The following is a 22,192-nucleotide window of genomic DNA, read 5'->3' on the forward strand; positions in this document are numbered from 1 at the left end:
TCTGCTCGTGTTGATGCGCGGGTGGCCCTTCTGCTTGGAATGATGCAACTTCTTTGGTCTGAGTCTAACCTTGCTGCACACCAGGGAGTGGTCGGTGTCGCAGTCCGCACTGTGGAAGCTGCGTGTGATTTTAACACTGTTTAAGGCGGCTCGCCTTGTGACAATGAGGTCTAGCTGGTGCCAACGACGTGATCTTGGGTGCCTCCATGAAACCTGGTGACAGGGTTTAGTGTGAAAGAACGAGTTGGTGATGCAGAGGTTATGATAGGTACACAACTCAAGCAGTCTCTGCCCGTTCTCATTCATCCTTCCAACGCCATAGCGCCCAAGGCAGGAGGGCCATGAGTCATGGTCGGCCCCAACCCTGGCATTAAAGTCCCCCAGCAGGAATAGGTGTTCGGTGTTGGGGATGCTGCTAATGATGTTATGGAGTTGTTCATAGAACTGGTCTTTAGCTTCAGGTGCGGAGCAGAGTGTTGGAGCATAGATGCTGAGTAGGTGTACTGGATCAGAGGTGGTGAGCAGTCGGATGGACAGTATGCGTTCCGAGCCATTTGAGGGAGGCTCTATCATGCTGAGCAAGGAGTTTCTGATGGCGAAGCCCACTCTATGCTGTCTTGGTTCTTCAGGATCCCTGCCCTGCCAGAAGAAGGTGTAGTCTTGCTCTGCTAGAGAGCCACTCGCGGGGCGGCGAGTCTCCTGAAGTGCTGCAATGTCCACATTGAATCTACTGAGCTCGTTGTTAATGATGGCGGTCTTCCGAGAATCGTTGATTTGTGTAAGGTCTTCCGACAGGCCAGGACACATAGTTCTGACGTTCCAGCTTGCAAAACGAAGGGCTGGTACCTTCTTTCCTTTTTTCATGTTGTTTGGTGCGGTGTATCAGTCCACCTTTCGGGCAATGACCCTGAGCTCCAAGCACCCATTGAAGCAGGCAGACTGTGGCGGGACAGAACCTTATTGACCGGGGGCTGCCCGGTTTGAGGCGGGCGGTAGCTGTCCAGTGAGGTGCAATGACCTCTCCCACCGACAAAGGCAACCCGTGGCGCCCAGTTTCTACGCCAATTTATCTGGACTTATAACCCGTAACTGCTGCCTTCCGTGTTGTTTTAGTCGCTGTGAGGCAACTATGGAGTGACCTCTCCATGGCGCATGCCTGGGCAAATTTATGGAGGTTGAGAGTTGCCCAGTCGTCAAAACCCCCCTCTCGGCCTTTCTGGTGGGGTCCAAAGGAGTGCAGGACACGACGTTTGGCACCAGTATGGCTGCAGGAACTGCCGGAAACATGCCAAAGGTGACACATGACCGCCTACGGGGTTCCGCTCCGGATTTTCTGTTAGGGTTTACTCCCTTAGCCTTGGTCTCTCCCGAGACGCCCACAAGGCAGTGGGGTTGTTGGGGCCCCTACACAGGTGTAGGATGGTGCCGGTGGGAGGAGGGGATGCAAGGGGGTGGGGGGGGGTGCAGGGGAAGGGGGTGCGGGGTGAAGATGGTGCGAGGGGGGGGCGGGCTGGGACGGGGTTGTGAGGGGGTGAGCTGAGAGGGTGGAGCAGGGACGGGGGTGGGGGGGGGGGTGGAAGGGGGGTAAAGGGGGGGGAGGGGGGGTGGAATCTGGTGCAGGTAATAAGCCATTTCCTCAGTGCCCACCATCGACGTCCGGAAAGCTCATGCACGTCCTTCGGGAGGTGAAGCATCATTTGGCAGACTTAGAGGTGATTACATTTGCTAAGGGTTTTTTTTTTTTGCAGTGGTTTAAATAAAGGCATGCAGCATTGCCGACAGTGCGCTGCAGATGCTCTCCGAGCCATCTCCCGCGGGCGCTTTGAAGTTGCGGCCGGGGGGGCCATTCGTGGATGTTTTGGGTGTTTGGGGCACCTTTTCACAGGACTTCTCTCGGGTCCCGCAGCTCCTTCTTCACCTCAATGGACTTACCGCATGCCGTGGCTGCAGACACTCTGGACTGTGAAGACAGCAGGATCGGAGATTGAAGTATCGGAAGTATCGCGCATCAACACGAGCAGAATTTCTCACCCACAGCTGTTAGAAAAATTTCTAAATTCACTTGAAACAGCCCTTCAAAACACTCCCACAGGGGATGCAGAGACCAAGTGGGCCCACATCAGAGACGCCATCTATGAGTCAGCTTTGACCACCTACGGCAAAAGTGCGAAGAGAAGTGCAGACTGGTTTCAATCTCATAATGAAGAGCTGGAACCTGTCATAGCCGCTAAGCGCATTGCACTTTTGAACTACAAGAAAGCCCCCAGCGATTTAACATCCGCAGCACTTAAAGCAGCCAGAAGTACTGCACAAAGAACAGCTAGGCGTTGCGCAAACGACTACTGGCAACACCTATGCAGTCATATTCAGCTGGCCTCAGACACCGGAAACATCAGAGGAATGTATGATGGCATGAAGAGAGCTCTTGGGCCAACCATCAAGAAGATCACCCCCCTCAAATCTAAATCGGGGGACATAATCACTGACCAACGCAAACAGATGGACCGCTGGGTTGAGCACTACCTAGAACTGTACTCCAGGGAGAATGCTGTCACTGAGACTGCCCTCAATGCAGCCCAGCCTCTACCAGTCATGGATGAGCTGGACATACAGCCAACCAAATCGGAACTCAGTGATGCCATTGATTCCCTAGCCAGCGGAAAAGCCCCTGGGAAGGACAGCATTACCCCTGAAATAATCAAGAGTGCCAAGCCTGCTATACTCTCAGCACTACATGAACTGCTATGCCTGTGCTGGGACGAGGGAGCAGTACCCCAGGACATGCGCGATGCCAACATCATCACCCTCTATAAAAACAAAGGTGACCGCGGTGACTGCAACAACTACCGTGGAATCTCCCTGCTCAGCATAGTGGGGAAAGTCTTTGCTCGAGTCGCTCTGAACAGGCTCCAGAAGCTGGCCGAGCGCGTCTACCCTGAGGCACAGTGTGGCTTTCGTGCAGAGAGATCGACTATTGACATGCTGTTCTCCCTTCGTCAGATACAGGAGAAATGCCGTGAACAACAGATGCCCCTCTACATTGCTTTCATTGATCTCACCAAAGCCTTTGACCTCGTCAGCAGACGTGGTCTCTTCAGACTACTAGAAAAGATCGGATGTCCACCAAAGCTACTAAGTATCATCACCTCATTCCATGACAATATGAAAGGCACAATTCAACATGGTGGCTCCTCATCAGAGCCCTTTCCTATCCTGAGTGGTGTGAAACAGGGCTGTGTTCTCGCACCCACACTTTTTGGGATTTTCTTCTCCCTGCTGCTTTCACATGCGTTCAAATCCTCTGAAGAAGGAATTTTCCTCCACACAAGATCAGGGGGCAGGTTGTTCAACCTTGCCCGTCTAAGAGCGAAGTCCAAAGTACGGAAAGTCCTCATCAGAGAACTCCTCTTTGCTGACGATGCTGCTTTAACATCTCACACTGAAGAATGCCTGCAGAGTCTCATCGACAGGTTTGCGTCTGCCTGCAATGAATTTGGCCTAACCATCAGCCTCAAGAAAACGAACATCATGGGGCAGGATGTCAGAAATGCTCCATCCATCAATATTGGCGACCACGCTCTGGAAGTGGTTCAAGAGTTCACCTACCTAGGCTCAACTATCACCAGTAACCTGTCTCTAGATGCAGAAATCAACAAGCGCATGGGTAAGGTTTCCACTGCTATGTCCAGACTGGCCAAGAGAGTGTGGGGAAAATGGCGCACTGACACGGAACACAAAAGTCCGAGTGTATCAGGCCTGTGTCCTCAGTACCTTGCTCTACGGCAGCGAGGCCTGGACAACGTATGCCAGCCAAGAGCGACGTCTCAATTCATTCCATCTTCGCTGCCTTCGGAGAATACTTGGCATCAGGTGGCAGGACTATATCTCCAACACAGAAGTCCTTGAAGCGGCCAACACCCCCAGCTTATACACACTACTGAGTCAGCGGCGCTTGAGATGGCTTGGCCATGTGAGCCGCATGGAAGATGGCAGGATCCCCAAAGACACATTGTACAGCGAGCTCGCCACTGGTATCAGACCCACCGGCCGTCCATGTCTCCGTTATAAAGACGTCTGCAAACGCGACATGAAATCGTGTGACATTGATCACAAGTCGTGGGAGTCAGTTGCCAGCATTCGCCAGAGCTGGCGGGCAGCCATAAAGACAGGGCTAAATTGTGGCGAGTCGAAGAGACTTAGTAGTTGGCAGGAAAAAAGACAGAGGCGCAAGGGGAGAGCCAACTGTGCAACAGCCCCAACAAACAAATTTCTCTGCAGCACCTGTGGAAGAGCCTGTCACTCCAGAATTGGCCTTTATAGCCACTCCAGACGCTGCTTCACAAACCACTGACCACCTCCAGGCGCGTATCCATTGTCTCTCGAGATAAGGAGGCCCAAAAGAAGAAAGAAAAGAACAGTACAAAAGCATGTAAGTTATGCTAATCCTTTATAAAATACTAGTTATGCTTCAGCTGGAGTATTGTGTTCAGTTGTAAGCACACATTTGAGGAAGAATGTCAAGGTCTTGGAGAGGTTGTAGAAGAGATTTACCATAATAGTACCAGACACGAAAGACTTCAGTTACGTGGGGAGACTGGAAAAGCTCGGATTGTTCTCCGAACAAGGAAGGTTAAGAGGAGATAAAAAATAAAGTGCTGGAAATACTCAGCAGGTCTGGCAACATCTGTGTAGAGCAAAACAGGGTTAATGTTTCTAGTAGGATATGACTCTTCATTCTTATGAAGAAGAGTCATATCTGACTCGAAATGTTAACTCTGTTGCTGTCTACACAGATGCTGCCAGAACTGCTGAGTATTACCAGCACTTTATTTTGTTTCCAGTTTCCAGCATCTGCAGTATTTTGCTTTCAAGTTTAAAAGGAGATTTGATACAGGTGTTCAAAACCATGAAAGGTTTTAATAGAGTAACTAAGGAGAAACGGTTTCCAATGCCAGAAATGTTAGGAACCAGAGAACACACAAAGTGATTGGCAGAAGAACCAATGGTGACATGAGGAAAAATAAATTATGCAGCGAGTTGTTGTGATCTGGAATGCGCTGCTTGAAAAGGTGGTGGAATCAGATTCAGGGAACTGATTAAATACTTGAAGGGACAAAATGATGGCTATGACGGTGCAGGGGGAGTGGTACTAATTGGATAGCTCTGCCGAAAAGCTGGCACCAGTACGATGGGTTCTCTCCTGTTCCTGTGCTGTCTCATTCTATGATGGAGCACAGTTCCCCTACCCACCTCCAAATTATAACCCAATTGTTGTCTAAGTAAAAGATCTTCCTCTTTTTATTCTGTCCTGAGGATTATTAAAATTTGGGTGTGCATTTGGCAACCATTGTAACCTGCTGCTCTCCGATGGAGAGTAAAACAGTTGATCACGATGACTGGCAGCTTCAACCAATGAATTGGTTTGGTCTTTTTCAATATGTGGTCTAAAATTCTCAATTTCTCATGTTCTGTTTTACTTGATATTCCATTCCTCCAAGATCAAACCAAATTTTGCTGAAGTATTATTTAGCAGTGCTTGACTTACTGTTGAGACAAAGGGTTATGCAAATCTAGACAATTGTTTCCTGTACTTCCATATATGTTCCACCATGAGCTGTTGGATGTATTAATTTATTGTTTTATTGGTTATGAACTATCATGCAGAAGAAAGCTTATTTTATATGCGCTAGGTAACTTGTATGTCCACATTACAGATTTCTCTCGTTTTATTTGCAAGCTGTTTTATTTGGAGCAGTCTAGATGTCTTTTCTACTCTGCTGTTTGGACCTATCTGCTAAGAAGAGATTACACTTTGAAGCCTCTGTACCTCAAGATGGTCCTAACATTAAATCTGATTATCCTGTGCCACTTTCTGCATTTGGTGTAATCTTTGTTGTAGTTGGAAAGTAAATGAGGATGAAAATAATTACCTCCCTTTGGCGTAGCTGTCTTTTTTCGATTTAAAATGATCCCCGTAGACACACAGCTCGCTCTTTCCTTCCCCTTTCTCACTTGGTCTATGTATCGCTCCAGAAAAGAACAGAGGAGAGTAGGCTAGAACATAAAACCATTTACTCAGTAAAGCAGCTAGGGAAACGGTGTGAATCTTAAAGCTGGCTGGTTCTGACTTTTTGAATGGATGACCTCATGGGATTTTGCCTATTTTGCACTAAGGCTAGTCCTGTTGTGCATGATGGATAAATCTCAAAGAATGAGCTCCTACCAAAGGTAGGTAATTGTACTTCCTTTGTTATTTCAGAGATGAAAAATAAATAATCAAGTTCGTTAGGCCATTTATTTTCACTGTAAAAGCATGTTTAAGTCAAATTAATCTATACCAATATACTCAAATCTGCTGTTCTATGAATTGTTCACAGGGAGCTGTTCCACCTGTAGGGCCTCCACCTACTGCTCAACCAGTACCTGGATTTGGGATGGTAAGTAGCAGAAGATTCATAAGAACGCTACTGCTCTGATGAAGATCTAAAGGCTTTTTATTTCAAGAAGTACTTTTCTGATTTTAAATAGAATTTATTCTGTTATCTTGTTAAATGCAGTCTGATCAGGCAAGTTGGCCAAGACTCTGTAAAATCACTTTCTTTAACAATATCTACTGTTTCTTGAAATAAGTAACTCGTTAAATGTGCTGTTTGTTTAAGCCACCTGCAAGTGCAGGAATACCCATGATGCCTCAGCAGCCAATGATGTATCCTCAGCCAATGATGAGACCAGCATTTGGAGCTGGAGCAGTTCCTGGAGCACCGGTAAGCTTTATGAGGATACAATAGGTTTCTTTCCAAAGACGCATATGAAAATGTATAAATATGGAACCTTGTAGCGCAACAATAAGAAATTTGAATACTACAAATCCAAGTCACAGTGCTGCCTGGCGTCTGAGCTAGTCACTGCTAGTTGAGTTTACTCTATTGTCATGCTAGGCCCCCACCTGCCAAGAATGAAGCACATTAATTTTGTCATTAACATTGATTTTAAATTGTTACTGGAGTGAAGAAAGGATTTGTTACAGATCAGCCGTGGCTGGAAAAGATATTTGCATATTAACAGGCAGTGATTGGAGGAACAAAGGACCATTCCCTGACCCATTCTTTTTTTAAATTCATTCATGGCATGTGGGTGTCGCTGGCCAGGCCAGCATTTATTGCCCATCTCTAATTGCCCTTGAGAAGGTGGTGGTGAGCTGCCTTCTTGAACCACTACAGTCCATTTGGGGTAGGTATACCCACAGTGCTGTTAGGAAGGGAGTTCCAGGATTTTGACCCAGCAACAATCAAGGAACGGCGATATAGTTCCAAGTTAAGGATGGTGTGTGACTTGGAGGGGAACTTGCAGGTGGTGGTGGTGTTCCCATGTATGTGCTGCCCTTGTCCTTCTAGTTGGTAGAGGTCGCGGGTTTGGAAGATGCTGTCTAAGGAGCCTTGGTGCATTGCTGCAGTGCTTCTTGTAGATGGTACACACAGCTGCCACTGTGCGTCAGTGGTGGAGGGGGTGACTGTTTGTGGGTGGGGTGCCAATCAAGCGGGGTGCTTTGTCCTGGATGGTGTCGAGCTTGTTGAGTGTTGTTGGAGCTGCACCCATCCAGGCAAATGGAGAGTATTCCATCACACTCCTGACTTGTGCCTTGTAGATGGTGGACAGGCTTTGGGGAGTCGGGAGATCCTACTCGCCGCAGGATTCCTAGCCTCTGACCTGCTCTTGTAGCCACGGTATTTATATGGCTACTCCAGTTCAGTTTCTGGTCAATGGTAGCCCCTAGGATGTTGATAGTGGGAGATTCAGCAATGGTAATGCCATTGAATGTCAAGGGGAGATGGTTAGATTCTATCTTGTTGGCGATGGTCATTGCCCGGCACTTGTGTGCCTCAAATGTTACTTGCCGCTTATCAGCCCAAGCCTGGATATTGTCCAGGTCTTGCTGCATTTCTGCACAGACTGCTTCAGCATCTGAGGAGTCGCGAATGGTGCTAGACATTGTGCAATCATCAGCGAACATCCCCACTTCTGACCTTCTGATTGAAGGAAGGTCATTGATGAAGCAGTTGAAGATGCTTGGGCCTAGGATACTACCCTGAGGAACTCCTGCAGTGATGTCCTGGAGCTCAGATAATTGACCTCCAACAACCACAACCATCTTCCTTTGCGTTAGGTAAGAGCAAACAGTTCGAACTGAGAAGGTCTGTTTGCTATCTCTTTCTCTCAAGCCTCTGAATCCACTGAAGACACATGAACCCCAAGAGAGAAAAGTCTCCTACAGCGAACAAGGTTTAAGAAGAATACTGGGCCCCAACGAAAAGCAAGATCTACCTACAATCAAGGACGCTACAGTGAGCTCGAAGAACCGTAACAACAACTCTTCAGATATTGCCTCAAACTTTTTCCATGTTATTTTTCTTCTCTTTTCTGTCTCTGTATTTGCATGTGTGTATCACGTATGCATGCTAGTCGTATATCTGTAGACGTCAACTGAGTTAGATTTTAAGTTTAATAAATTTCAACTTTTCTTTAAACCTAAGAAAGCCTGTTTGTGCTGGTTTCTTTGCCTTATAATTGGAAAGTGGTGAACAAGGATTCACCAAGGGGGAGCTAAAAATAGTGTTTAAAATTAAACCCTGTTACAGTAAGTCCAGTGAACGCTGAGAGAAGCCCCTAGACACTTTTCTCACCTGATCGTAACAGAAATTTGGGTGCTAGCGTCCAGAATTTTATTCACAAATGAGAGAAATTGAAAGTGGGAAGCCAAATTGTTCCCAATCAAAAGGAGCAAGATTTCAGTACAAGTTTTCTTGTGGTTGTGTGTGCTTGAGTACTAACATGTCTGCAACTGAAGTTAGTGGCTTCCCAAGCCAGGGTGAAGTAACTTGGTTTAAGTTAAAAGCACTGTCTATGTAGGAGCTGAGAAAAATGCCTGAGCAGTGTGGGATCACTGTACGTGGTAAGGCTAGAAAGTCTGAACTCCTAAGACTAGTGGCCAATCATTTTTCCCTTGAATCTGAAGAAGCAGAAACAGGGTTAGAAGCAGACTTCGACAGGGTATTGTTAGCAAACATACAATGGGAACAGAGGAAACTTGAATTAGAAGATAGGGAAAGAGAAAGAGAGGGAGGTAGAGAGCCTTCCGGAAGGAACATGAAGAAAATGAAAGGCAGGAGAGGGAGAGAGAGAATATTCTGGAAGGAATGTGAAGAAAGGGAGCTGAAGCTGCTTGAGTTAACTCGGGGGGCGACAGAGAAACCTCAGTGAAAGCATGGCCACTATGGAGGAGCATAATTCAGGGCTGGGTACAGAATTGTTAAAACTAACTCAAGTAATTCCATGATTCAATGAGGAGAATGTAGAAACATTTTTTGTGTTCTTTTGAGAAACTGGCAAGGCAGCTAAAATGGCCAGCTGAGACCTGGCTTTTGTTTTACTGCAAAGCAAGCTAACTGGAAAAGCCCATGAGATTTATTCTCTGTTGCCTGATGAGAGTTCATCAAATTATGAACTGACAAAAAGTGCTTTCCTCGGGGCATATGAATTGGTACTCGAAGCCTATCGCCAAAAGTTTAGAACCCTCAAGAAGCAAGCTCATCAAACTTATCTGGTGTTGCAAAGAAGTAAGTAGTTGGCTTTTGACCAGCAGCTGAGGGCTCTTAAAGTACAACTCAGCTATGAGAATCTCGGAAGTAATTCTGTTAGAGGAATTTCAACACCCTCTCCCACTCTCCATAAAGACCCATGTAGAGGAGCAGCGGGTCCAGAGAGCCAGGCAAGCGGCCGTTCTGGCCGATGAGTTTGCATTAATTTATAAGTCGGTTTCCCAGGGGAGAACCTTTCCTGATCACCCCCACAAATACGAAAAGGACAAAGGATGGGAAGGTGATAGGAGCCCAGCAGTCCTGGGAGAGGAAGAAAAGCAGGAGACACAGGGGGCCCTCCTCTAGCCAAGAAGGAAGGTGCTATGTGCAGGAGTGAGATCCAGAGACGTGTGTGCTTCCATTGTAATAAAGCAAGGCATTTAAAAGCTGACTGCTGGAAACTAAAGGGAAAACCTGTAGGGTTAATCAGGGCGCACCCGCTCAGTGAAGAAGGGAACCTGATGGAAAGCACAGCGGAACAAGCTGTGGCTTTAACTGCAGTAAGATTGAGACCCAGGACGTCTACCACTGCAAGTGCAGGAAAATTTAATAGGATTCCTGAGAGTTATCAAGGTTTTGTGTCTGAAGGGAAAGTAACCCCATACCCCTCGAGTGGGGCAAGCAAGCCCATAGTAATTCTTAGGGACATGGGGGTCACTGGATCCCTTTTACTGGGAAAAGGCCTGACCTTTTTTTTCCCCAGAGAGTGCAGTGAACCAGAATGGTGTTGAATGGTGGTGTTGGGCAGTGTATGTCTGTACCTGTACACTGGGTGCACCTAGAGTGCGACCTAGTTTCGGGACCAGTGACCGTAGGGATTGTCCCTAGTTTGCCTGTGGATGGGGTTGACCTGCTCCTAGGTAATGATCTGGCGGGGTGAAGGTGGTACTGATGAGGAAATGGAGTTCTCCTCACAGACCTGAGAGCAAGGAATGGACAGTAGTTCACTGCAGAGATACCGGAGAGAAATATTAAGGGCCTACGCGACTACAGTGGCTGTACATGCCAGTATGCGAAAGACCAAAGCCTGCATAAGACAGCCACATGTGCCAGGTTGAGGGGAAACCCCAACCTACAGTGAAATCTGCACCCCTATGTCCTGTACTGGTGTTAGGAGGATCCTCCAGCAGAGGGCTGGTCAACTGTAAGGGACCCCTGCTGAGAACAAAAGGGGACAGGCTGGCAAAAGGTTAGAAAGAGAAGGGGAAAAAAGTGACCAAGCGGGCTGGTTAAAGGAAGTCCGGCGGAATCCCAGATGAAAACCCTTACTGTCCGGTCAGCCAACACCGAAAAATTTGAAAAGTTAGACCCCACAGCCTCCTACATAAATGCAGATGCTAGAGGCACCCACCAGAGTTGTGAACAGCATTTACAGGAACCTGCAGAGACAAAGAAAGACCTCTAGGAGGCATAGAAACCGTGAGGGTGATGCCTCACCTAGTCAAAGTGTCACAGGGGAGTGCCCTAGAGTCTGCACAAATATCTGCAGGCAGGAGTGTTCCAGAGGGTAAAGGAGATTAGCAAAGAATCCTCCCCTGTAGTCAGGAAAGAAGAAAAACACCCATCCCCCTAAAGTCAAAAGCCTTTGCATGACTTAGCAAAGCACTGAAGAGGAGTTCAGGATAGACCCGCCCACTACTGAAACTTCTGGAAAAAAAATTACCTCAGCAGGAACAAAGACCCAAGGCAGCCATGGAAATGGGCAAATGGAAGAGAAACTTCCCCAAAAAAGAACCGCATGTTTATTAGGATGCCAAAAAAGGGGTGATTTTAGTAAGTTTTAGGATTTATGAATGAATGAGAGAAATGCATGTTTTTCTTTATCTTATTTTCTCTCGACCCTTTTAATGAAATGTACCTTTTCTCAAATTGCATTTCATTCCACTGAGTGTGAAGGTGTCAGGCTAGGCCCCCACTTGCTAAGAATGAGGCACATTAATTTTGTCATGAATATTGATTTTAAACTATTACTGGAGTGAAGAAAGACTTGTTAAACAGATCAGCCATGGCTGGAAAAGACATTTGCATATTAACAGTGATTGGAAGAATAAAGGACCATTCCCTGACCCATTCAACCCACAATGGACCTTGATCACCAGGTATTGTGTGTAAGAGGAGCATTCCAGAGACTGCGAAGGTGATACAATCCACGGAGCCAAGACATGGTCAGACCAGTAAGTCACATGACTAACCTGCTTGACAACCTGGGTTTTTAGAATTGTACAAACAGTTTGAACTGAGAAAGTCTGTTTGCTCCTGGACTGAGAAGAACACTCCTGTCTGCTCCCATCTCTTTCTCACAAGCCTCTGAATCCACTGAAGATGTATGAACCCAGAGAGAGAAAGGTCTCCTACAGCGAATAAGTTTTAAGAATACTGGGCCCCAACGAAAAGCAAGATCTGCCTACAATCAAGGACTCTACAGTGAGCTCCAAGAATCGTAACAACAACTCTTCAGATATTGCCTCAAACTTTTCCACTTTCTTTTTCTGTCTCTATATGCATGTCTGTATCACGTATGCATGCTAGCGTGGGCGCGTCATGTATCCATAGGCATCAACCAAATTAGGTTTTAAGGTTAATAAATTTCAACTTTTCTTCAAACCTAAGAAAGTGTGTTTGTGCTGGTTTCTTTGCTTTATAATTGGAAAGCAGTGAACAAGGATTCACCAAGGGGGAGCTAAAAACAGTGTGTTTAAAATTAAACCATTACAGTAAGACCAGCTGAAGGCTGAGAGGGACTTCTAGACACCTTTCTCACCTGGTCGTGACACTATTCTCGGCTGAAACAAGAGGCAATGTATACCTTCTGAGTAAAGGGAAAACTGCCCATTTTATTATACAATATATATGCAACTAAAAGTTTGAGAAATTCTCATCATACGTATAGAGCTTAATGTGCTAAGCAGGAACTTGCAACTCCAATGATTTTTTGACTTATTCACGGTGGGCATGCAGAAAATTCCCAGTATGGTTTCTGCTGCACAAAACTGTTGAAAATTAGAATTTCACAATATATGAAGCCAGGAACCGCATGAGGTCAAATAGCTATAATCTTTTATTTTTCAACAGGTATCAGCCTTAGTTCAGGGGTAGTACTCTTACCTCTGAGTCAATAGCTTGTAGTTACAGCCCTACTCCAGACACTTGCACATTATCCAGGCAAATACTTTAGTGCTGTACTGAAGGAAATTGATTTCTAAACTCTATTTATCAATGGCATCCTAGTCGCTTCCTTTTTTAATGGAATATACTTATTCTGTACCATTGCAATATTTCATCACCCCACTGTTGCTCTACAATCATGTGGCAATTTCTTCCTCTGCCTCACCTTAGTGAGCTCGCTTTTCTTTCTGTGCTGACTCTTGCCCTTTCTAATTTGATATTAAACATCATATTGTCACTACTCCCAAGGTGCTCATCCACAGTTAACTTTCATTACTCAAACAAGATCTAGCAATGCTTCTGTTATTATCTGCTAATATACTGCTTAAGGAAGGGATCTGCATTCTTCTTGCCATTAGAAAACAGTTGTAAATAATTTCAACCAATTGTCTTGAAATTCCAACTACAATAACATTTTTTTAGTCCATTAAGCTTGGTTTATGGACGCTTTGAACAGAATTGCATCATTTAACTAATCTTTTGATCATGTTCTTTATATTACTGAGAATATTTTTAAACAATTTCTTATTTGGTGGAAACTCTGATTTCTTCATAAATTTTATTTCTCATCGCAATTATTAGTAATTGTAAATGATAATTACTGTATCAAATCATCCTTTGCGAGTAAATAAATGTGCGAGTATTAAAGGCTGGTTGTGGTAAGAGTGTAGTTACTCTGTATGACACTCATGAATAGTCATAAGTGGCAGAGTCTCCACATTTGACTTGGATTGGAACAGCAGAGGAAATCTGCAGTAGATCCAGATGGCAAAGAGGCAACATATGGTTAATTTATTTAATCATAATTCTGTATGACAGAAAACCTATTGTGAACTTTTTACAAAAGTAAGGGAAGAAGTAGTGAATGTTTGAGATGCTAACTTGGCATTTTATTATTGCAGTGAAAGTGGTGTAATGGGACTGGGTGGAGAGCTTCAGATAAACATTTCCCATAAGTAGGGAAATTGTTACGACAACCCTGTTGACCTTTTTAATAAAGGGTACATGAAGACGTGAATGGAAAGGAATATAGGGGATGAAATTTGTCTCAGGGCAGGAGTGCTGCCATTTTGTGCTACTACCCAAGACCATTATTCTAATGCCAAGAAGAAAAGTTAAAATAAGCAGGACCAGGAGGCATTAATATTTGTATTCTACTTATTTCTGCTACAGAAGAAACTATGTTGTCACCAATAATAATTATAGGTGCAAATATAATTAGGATGAAACTATTCCTAGTTAATTACATTTAATCATATAAACCTGAATATATCTCAAACTGCAGTCAGGATCTAATTGAATCAAAATATGTAAGAAGTGGTTTTCCGGTGATGTATTTTTGAAGTATTTCTTTGTGCAACATAGGAGTTACCATCCCTTGCCAAAGTCTGCGCTTAATATTTTTGCTGGCTCTTTCATGCTTCTTGCCTTCATGAAAATATTTTTTTAAAAACTAAACCATAGTGTTTTGCATATTTTATCATTTTTGAAATCAGATAATTGTTGCATGAGAAGAATGTGCATGTAAAGTATAATTATAATCTTTCTAACCTCTCAGCCTCACTATATTGCTGCTTTTTCTGCCTTCTTTGGTCTCTGCTTTGTTAGCTCTCCCCAAGTCCAACGCCTGCCACTCAGAGCCCCAAGAAACCTGCAACAAAGGACCCTCTAGCAGATCTAAACATCAAGGATTTCTTGTAAACAAAGGTACACTCCAGGTTCTATCTGGAACTCATTTTGTGTGCTGAAAGTTAGAATTGCATGGATAGTGTGTGTGTTTGAGTGAGTGGTAGATATTAAAGGTAGATTGCACAAGTTTCTTCTGGAGTGATTTTCTAACAGTAAAGGATATCGTAAAGGTTGGTAAGTCTTAAAGAATGTCAGCTTTCCTATCTTGTATATGAAAAGTCAATTGAAATAAGAAAATTGCCTGGGGTTTAAATGCTAACTCAGATGCTGAATGCAAAACAATAGAAGGTCTGATTGGTGTTTCACAACATACAATGTATCAAGTATTCTTTTTCCATTCTCTATTGCAAGTGTTTTAATTTCTTACCAATTTTCTCTCCTCTCCTCCTCCTCCTGAATCTGTTGCATTCTTGCTGGAGTGCATTTCCAGAAGTGCTAGCTGCTCTCTGCTTTGTGCCTAGTCCAAGTAGCCATTATTTGTATTGAACTGTGGCAATGAGCATAGGGAAGCAATACAGTTGCAGAGTTAGTACAGCTGAACCAGATTCATCCTCATCAGTTTACCCACATGCATTTTTTTTTAATAGTAGTTACTACAGTGGCATTTAGGTATTCCTTTCTGTAATCCAGGCGTGCTGAAGATATTTATTGCGATCAACTCAGTGCAGAGTGGGGAATTAAACCTGGAATCTCCATGGTCTGTGTGGCTGAGTTATTCACTGCCTAAACTGCCATACAAGTATTCTATTACCAAAGTATTTGGATCAAACTGAAACTGATGTAATTTTTCACTTCTATATTTTACTGTATATTTCTTTGCCTTGCCTTTTACAAATAAAATTAATGGCCCTGATTTTGCAGTTATAATGTTGGCAAAACTGTCAGTGTTCACAGTATTTACTCAGTGAAGCTGACAGCAACCTCTAGTGACTGCGTAGTTAAACGTGGAAATCCAGAAGTTGCTGTCATTGATTCCCCACGCCTCCAAAAGATGCACTGTTAAGTCCTCACATATGGCAATCAATTGGAAATCAAAATTGATGTGTATTTCCAATTTTTACATTACTATTCTTGCTATTGAAAACCCTTGAAAGAGTTGTGCGTTGTTAAATGAGGTGTAACTAGGTTTTTAAACTGCATATTAAGTCATAATTATGACTGAACAACCTCTCTGGCCCTGAAAATGTGTTATTTGTGAATGTCAGTTTCCTCCATTCCATGATAATTCCATAGATTTTTTTTAAGTTTCTTATTTCAGCTTCTACCTTAATCCTCTGTGTATGTCCCAATCTTTGTTTCGCTTTCTGTAAAGTTATAAAAAATGAATGATAAAAGCTGCTTATTATTTACTGGTTTGCTGTCTGAGAATTCTTCGCTATGGCTGCTTAGCCTCCTAGCTGTCTTTTGCTGTCTGAGATTGTGCCTACAGTTGGCATCAGAATGATAGCATTGGGAAAGGTGAAATCTATGCCACTGACCTTGCTAAATATTGGGCAACTTTATTCAAGATGAGTGGCAAAGCACCATCACTTCGCTGCTGACTGTGTTATCTGGGCCACTAGCAGCAGACACTTAAAATGCCAGGAGAGACTCCAGAAATTGAGCTTGTTTATTTGAGAAGACTGAGGGGGGATCTTACTGAGGTATTCAAAATCTTTAAAGCTATGACCATGTGAATCTAAGAAAGTTTACTATGGCCACAGGAAATCCACAGGTTGGGGGGTGGGGGGTGGGTGGGGGAGTGGAGGTGCGATGGGGTAGGTGTTGGGGTTATTAGGAAGCTTTGAAGCAGGGAGATAACTATTAGAACATTACAGCGCAGTACAGGCCCTTCGGCCCTCAATGTTGCGACTCATATCACTCTTGCATACAATTATGATTTTTTTTTTTGAAAGGACTGTTCAGGGAGATAGAGGTTGATAAAGTCAGTAATACTTAAGGAGTGTACAGCCATCTGGTGAGAATAACAATTGAGCTGTAGGTAGTTGAACCATCTCAGTAGTGAACTGCATTCTCTGTTCTTGAATTCTGGGAGTGGGCGGATGAGTGGAAATTATCACTGTCCTGTACATTCCTATTTTACTGTCAGAATCTTGGATTGACCTTTCTGCACATATTGTAACCACTTATCCAGCGTTCCTTTTTGTTTGAAGCCTAAATCTCAAATCTAAGCACCATTCCTAAATTAATTAAGTGATCATTGAAATTAATGGAACATAATTTTCTGTAGCAGGGCAAGAAACGGCAACCACTGTTTGCTGTTTGACTTACCTTTGCACGTTTAGCTTTTTACACTTTTTGCACAGCAAGTTGCTAAAAGTGAGAGCTCATCACACATTACATCACATCACATTGAGGTAAGCAGACACCTGGGAGCGGAGTGAACGTGTGCTTCCTTAGCCAGTGAGATTGAAGGATTGTGAAATTAACAGTCCAAAGACTGAGAAAAATGTGTAAGGCTGGATGATTTTGATAAATCAAGTAGAGAAATAGAGGGGAAAAGAAAGATTGGATTGAGAGAGGAAAAAAGACAAAAGAAAAATGAAAAAATTAAATCAGTAAAAGCAATTAAAAACTGAAGGAATGAGACTGAAAGATGCCATAGAGGTTGATTGGCAACAATTAACATGCATCATGTCGTTAAGAGTACTTGGCCTAAAATGGTCACGACTTAACTTTCTGTGGCAAGTTTAATTTGTATCTGTCATTCAAATAGAGAAAATTCATGACATTCAGTGCATTTCAGTGGCAGGCAGAAATGCGATGCCGTTTTCGCTGACCAATGCAACCTCAGCAGCAACATTTGGATTTCCGCACTTAACCACGCATCTGCCCTTTCCCGAAGTTGCTGTACTGGTTATGCATAAATAACAGACTTGCATTAGCTTTGCTATTGTTTGATACAAATTCTGACCCATTATCTTTTGTATGCTTTCATCTGTTATGTCTAACACTTAGTGCTAGCACTGAGCCAAGGCTGACACAATTGCCTCTGGATCAGAAAGGTGAGAGTTCAAGCTGCACTCCAGAGATGAGCACAGGATCAAAGCTGACACTTCAGTGCAATAGTGAGAGATGCTGCAGTATTAGCATCATCTTTTATGTAAGATATTAAATTCAAACCCCATCTGTCCACTTGGGTGGATGCAGAAGATCCCAGGGTAAGAGAGTTCTTCCAGTGTCCTGGCCAATCTTTTCGCACAGCTAACATTGCCAAACCTGATTATTTGGTCATTTATAGTGATCGTGTTTGTGGAATCTTGCTGTGTACAAATTAGCCTCTGTTTCCCTGCATTCCAACACTTCAAGTGCCACATTGGCTGTGAACCACTTTGGGACAACCCAAGTTCATAAAAGACACCATTTCTTTCTTCACTAAATTTGACAAGTTGGCCATGGCAATGTATGTATTAAATAACATGAAAAGAGTGTGCTTGTTTTCCTTAACATGAAATAATGACAGAAATGCACTTAATTGCTGAAAATACTTCAGTTTATTTTTCTTTAAATAAAGCATCAGCTTGTATTCTTTTAAAGTGGTATCCCCGCCCCTAACCAATCAATCTGCTATTTTTGCATTTGAAAGAGTTGCATTTAGAGAGCACCTTTCGTGACCTCAGTGCCAAAACATTTTACTTGTATAGTATACTCTCAGTTGTAGAAAATATTACACACTCCAAACGTCACAGCAGTAATGCTCTTGCTGCAGACTTGGATCAGAGCTCATGAAAATAGAAATTTATTGCAAACTGTTATTCCATCTGATCTCATTTATTTATGGCTTACTTTGCAGCTACAGTTCATGCGATGATGGGAACGCTGAAGATGACAACAGTTGATATTCAATACCCCAAACAATCCACCAGTCATGTTTCAATGCTTATTCAGACTTCCATATTGTAACGGTGTAGCACAACTGTGAAAGCAACCCTTAGAAATGTGTACTTTTTGATGTTATGCCCTAATTTATCAGAAGTTGTGCATTTTGGATTGTGTTTTGCAACTTGAAAGATGGGTGTATGTTACTGATGCCTTTTAGTGCTTCTCTGTACCTAACTTAATAGTTTAGGTTGCAGATTTGCAGCTGTTGTGTGATGAGCCATTTGGAGTAATGTGTTTGTATTCTTGAAAGTGCAACTGTATATAATTTCATTGCAGAGCCTAGGATGTCATGTCCATTCTGTATACCTATTAGCTTACAGTCATAATTCTGATAGCAATTTGCATATAAATTCATGTGCTCACACCCTTCAAATTCCAAGTCTGAAGTTTTGTTGTCTGAAACAATTCGCAACTGCAAAAATTGGGTTAAACATGCTATCAAACTGTTTTTAAGGAAACATTTATGCATTACATTCAGAATTATTTATAATTCCTTAAAGTAATATAAAATTTGATGTTAAACTTCCATAATCTGCACTGATCTTGGCATAAAGGTATTACTTGACAAAAATGTATGCTGTATGCCAAGACAGAAAATGTTATCTAAATAGATCTCATATTTATATCTATCAGTATGTTAAATTGTTGTATTTAATTTTTGTTATATTATGTATTCTTTGTTTAATGGACCATCAGTAAAACATTGGACACTGAGAGAATGCATATTTTGGAAAAGACAATAATGGATTGATGTTCTCAGATGTGTCTTCACTATAAGGGATCACAAGCCAGTTCAAACGCACTTTTTTTTTGTCCAGTACCAGCTTTCACCCCTTTTTCCCATTCAGCAGCATTTGTCTTTAGTTGGAAGTACTTTTATCATTAAAGTGTTGTCAGTAAGTTTTTATACGCAAATGGATAGTCTCAAACATTGCCCAGAATCTCTTGTACAACCCTCCACCTTTAAAGAAACAACATGTACTGTGATTCCCAGGAAAATGTCATTGTTTGTGCAAACTGCTTGGCAAAAGGTGTATGCACCAACCAAGGAGATCACTGTTGATCAGTGGGATTAGTGTTCTCAGGCATGGCAGCTGTTTTGTAAAAATGCTATGCAGTTTGGAAGTGTTTCATTTTATGTCTGTTCAGATCTATCAGTATATCTATATATTGTACTATTCCAAGTAAGTGTATCTGGAATTAATGTGGGAAAAATACATTATATTTAAAATATTACTCTTTTTATTTAAATTTGTTTGATTATTTTTGTTTATGATCCAGTGCATGTATGCCCTTTGAGATGCAATAAAAGCATTGAACAAAGTAAATTTAGAAATGTTTGTTTTGCTGAAATAATTGTGTTATGACTTTGTGTACATTTAAACAGTGAAGTCTCTTACTAAAGCTGTTGAAAACATTCCTTTGTATCTAGTTGAAGTACTGTTTCTCTTGGACTACATCAGGTCTTCGCCCCCATTATGCTATTCTGGGATTTCATGGGGCTTCACTGAGGGACGTAAACGTTTAGCCCTTTGTAGTAAGCAGAGGACCAGTGTCTTCATTTAAATGAGGTAAGATAAGGTTGTTTTTGGTTTCCAGCTCAATCTATGCAACCTATTCCAGCATCCTATTGAAGGTCCTGTCAAAATCTAGCACAAACCTTTGCCCTGTACTCACCAGAAGACTTGTCAGTGGTCCTGGGGCAGGCTGAAGAATTTACAAGCAAGTGGGGATTTTTTTTAGCCTCCATCCCAATTTTTGTCATGATTAGACCTCAGTTACAGTCCAAAAATATAATAGTATTAATGTCGAATGTATTAAAGTTCAGTTATAACGTACTTTTATAGACTCATCCCTTGTATGACAGACTGGTATCAAAGCCGTGCCCACAGGTGCAAGTAACGAATGTAATGGGATACTCTTCATTTGCCTAGATGAATGCAACTCCAAACAACACTCGGGTGGTGGGGGGATCTCAACAATATACAGGACAAAGCAGCCTGTTGAATTGGCACCCCATCCAACTCCTTAAACATTCACTCCCTCCACCACCACAAGCGCAGAGTGCCAGCAGTATGTGCCATCTACACTATGCACTGCAGCAACTCACCAAGACTCCTTCGACAGTACCTTCCAAACCCGCAACTTCTACCACCTGGAAGGACAAGGACAGCAGATACATAGGGCCACCACCACCTGCGAGTTCCCCTCCAAGTTCCACACCATCCTGACTTGGAACTGTACTGCCGTTCCTTCACAGTTGCTGGGTCAAAAACCTGGAACTCCCTCCCTAACAGCACTGTGGGTGTACCTACACCACATGAACTGCAGTGGTTCATGAAGGTGGCTCACCACCACCTTCTCATGGGCAATTAGGGATGGGCAACAAATGCTGGCCTTTCCAGTGACGCCCACATCCCATGAACATTTGTGATATGTTGAATTATGATGTATTCAATACATTAAAACTTGTTCCCCTTCGGCAAGGTTTGCTGAATATGGGAGGCCCTTGGTTTAAGAGCATAACCATGAATATATATATTTTAGCGGTTTATTCAGTTGACTGCATGACAGTGGAGACTTGAGCCCTACCAGAAATGTTTACCGCTGGGCACAGTATTGTGCTTATGTTATGGGACTAGTCTTCCAGATGCCTGGTCTAATAATCCAGAGATGAGTTCAAATCCCACCTTTGCAGTTTGTGCATTTGACTTCAGTTTCAAACAAAATATACAGTTAAATACATCTGGAATAAAGCACTAGTAACTGTAATGGTGACCATGAAGCTATCGGATTGCCAGAAATGCTAAGTAGATGATCTATCTTGCCCTCCTCCTTTGTGGATGCCAGTCTTCAGCCAATTTGATTCACTCCAAATGAAATCAAGAAATAGCTTGAGCTCGCTGAATACATCAATGGCTTTGGGCCCTGCCAACAGCCCGGCTGAAGACCTGTACTCTAGAACTAGTCATGCCTGTAGCCAGGCTGTTCCAGTACCGCTACTGTACAATACTGGCATCAATCCGATGAAGTGGAAAATTGTCCAGGTATGTCTGCCCACAAAAAAAAGTGGACAAATCCAATCTAGTCAATGACGACCCTACTAGGGACTCAATCGCCAGCAACATGTCGTTATCGGTGCTATCAAGTGACACTTGCATTCTAATAAGCTGCTCACTGATGTTCCAGACCTCATTGCAGCCTTGATCCAAATATGGAAAAAAAAAGCTGAATTCCAGAGGTGCGATGAGTGACTGCCTTTGACATCAAGACAGTGCGAGACCAAGGGCCCCCTAGTAAAATTGAATTGAATGGGGATCAGGGAGCAGGGCAGGGGAAACTCTCCACTGGCTGGAGTCATGCATAGCACAAAAAAAGTGTTGTGATTGTTGGAGGCCAATCATTTCAGCCCAGGACATCATTGCAGGAGTTTTTCAGGGCTGCTTCCTAGGCCCAACCATCTTCAGCTGTCTCTTCAATGATCTTCCCTCCATTGTAAGGTCAGAGGTGGGGGTATTTGCTGATTGCAGTGTTCATTTCCATTTGTAGGTAAAGAAGCAGTCTGTGCCCACATGCAGCAAGACCTAGACAACATCCAGTCCTGAGCTGATGAGTGACAAGTAATGAGTGCCACACAAGTGTCAGTCAATGACCATCTTCAAGTAAGAGTCTAACCCCCACCTTTGATATTCAATGGCATTGCCATTATTGAATCACTCTCCATCATTATTTTCGACGTTACCATTGACTGGAAACTTAACTGGTCGTCGTCTTCTTCTTTGGCCTCCTTGTCTCGAGAGACAATGGGTAAGTGCCTGGAG

At 43.2% G+C, this 22,192-nt stretch overlaps 1 protein-coding gene across 3 annotated transcripts in view; it reads left to right on the plus strand.

The window, feature by feature from the left end:
• Positions 1-19,707, plus strand: part of snap91a (synaptosome associated protein 91a) — a 235,946-nt gene extending 216,239 nt beyond the window's left edge. For all 3 annotated transcript variants that reach the window (XM_068026003.1, XM_068026004.1, XM_068026005.1), the window contains 4 exons: positions 6,378-6,437; positions 6,660-6,764; positions 14,409-14,507; positions 18,283-19,707. In XM_068026003.1, the coding sequence (XP_067882104.1) occupies positions 6,378-6,437; positions 6,660-6,764; positions 14,409-14,501 (258 nt within the window). In that variant the 3' untranslated portion in view covers positions 14,502-14,507; positions 18,283-19,707. The remainder of the gene's footprint in view (positions 1-6,377; positions 6,438-6,659; positions 6,765-14,408; positions 14,508-18,282) is intronic.
• The last annotated feature ends 2,485 nt before the right edge of the window (positions 19,708-22,192 follow it).

This window comes from Heterodontus francisci, chromosome 3 (genome assembly GCF_036365525.1).
Source record: "Heterodontus francisci isolate sHetFra1 chromosome 3, sHetFra1.hap1, whole genome shotgun sequence".
NCBI lineage: Eukaryota > Metazoa > Chordata > Chondrichthyes > Heterodontiformes > Heterodontidae > Heterodontus > Heterodontus francisci.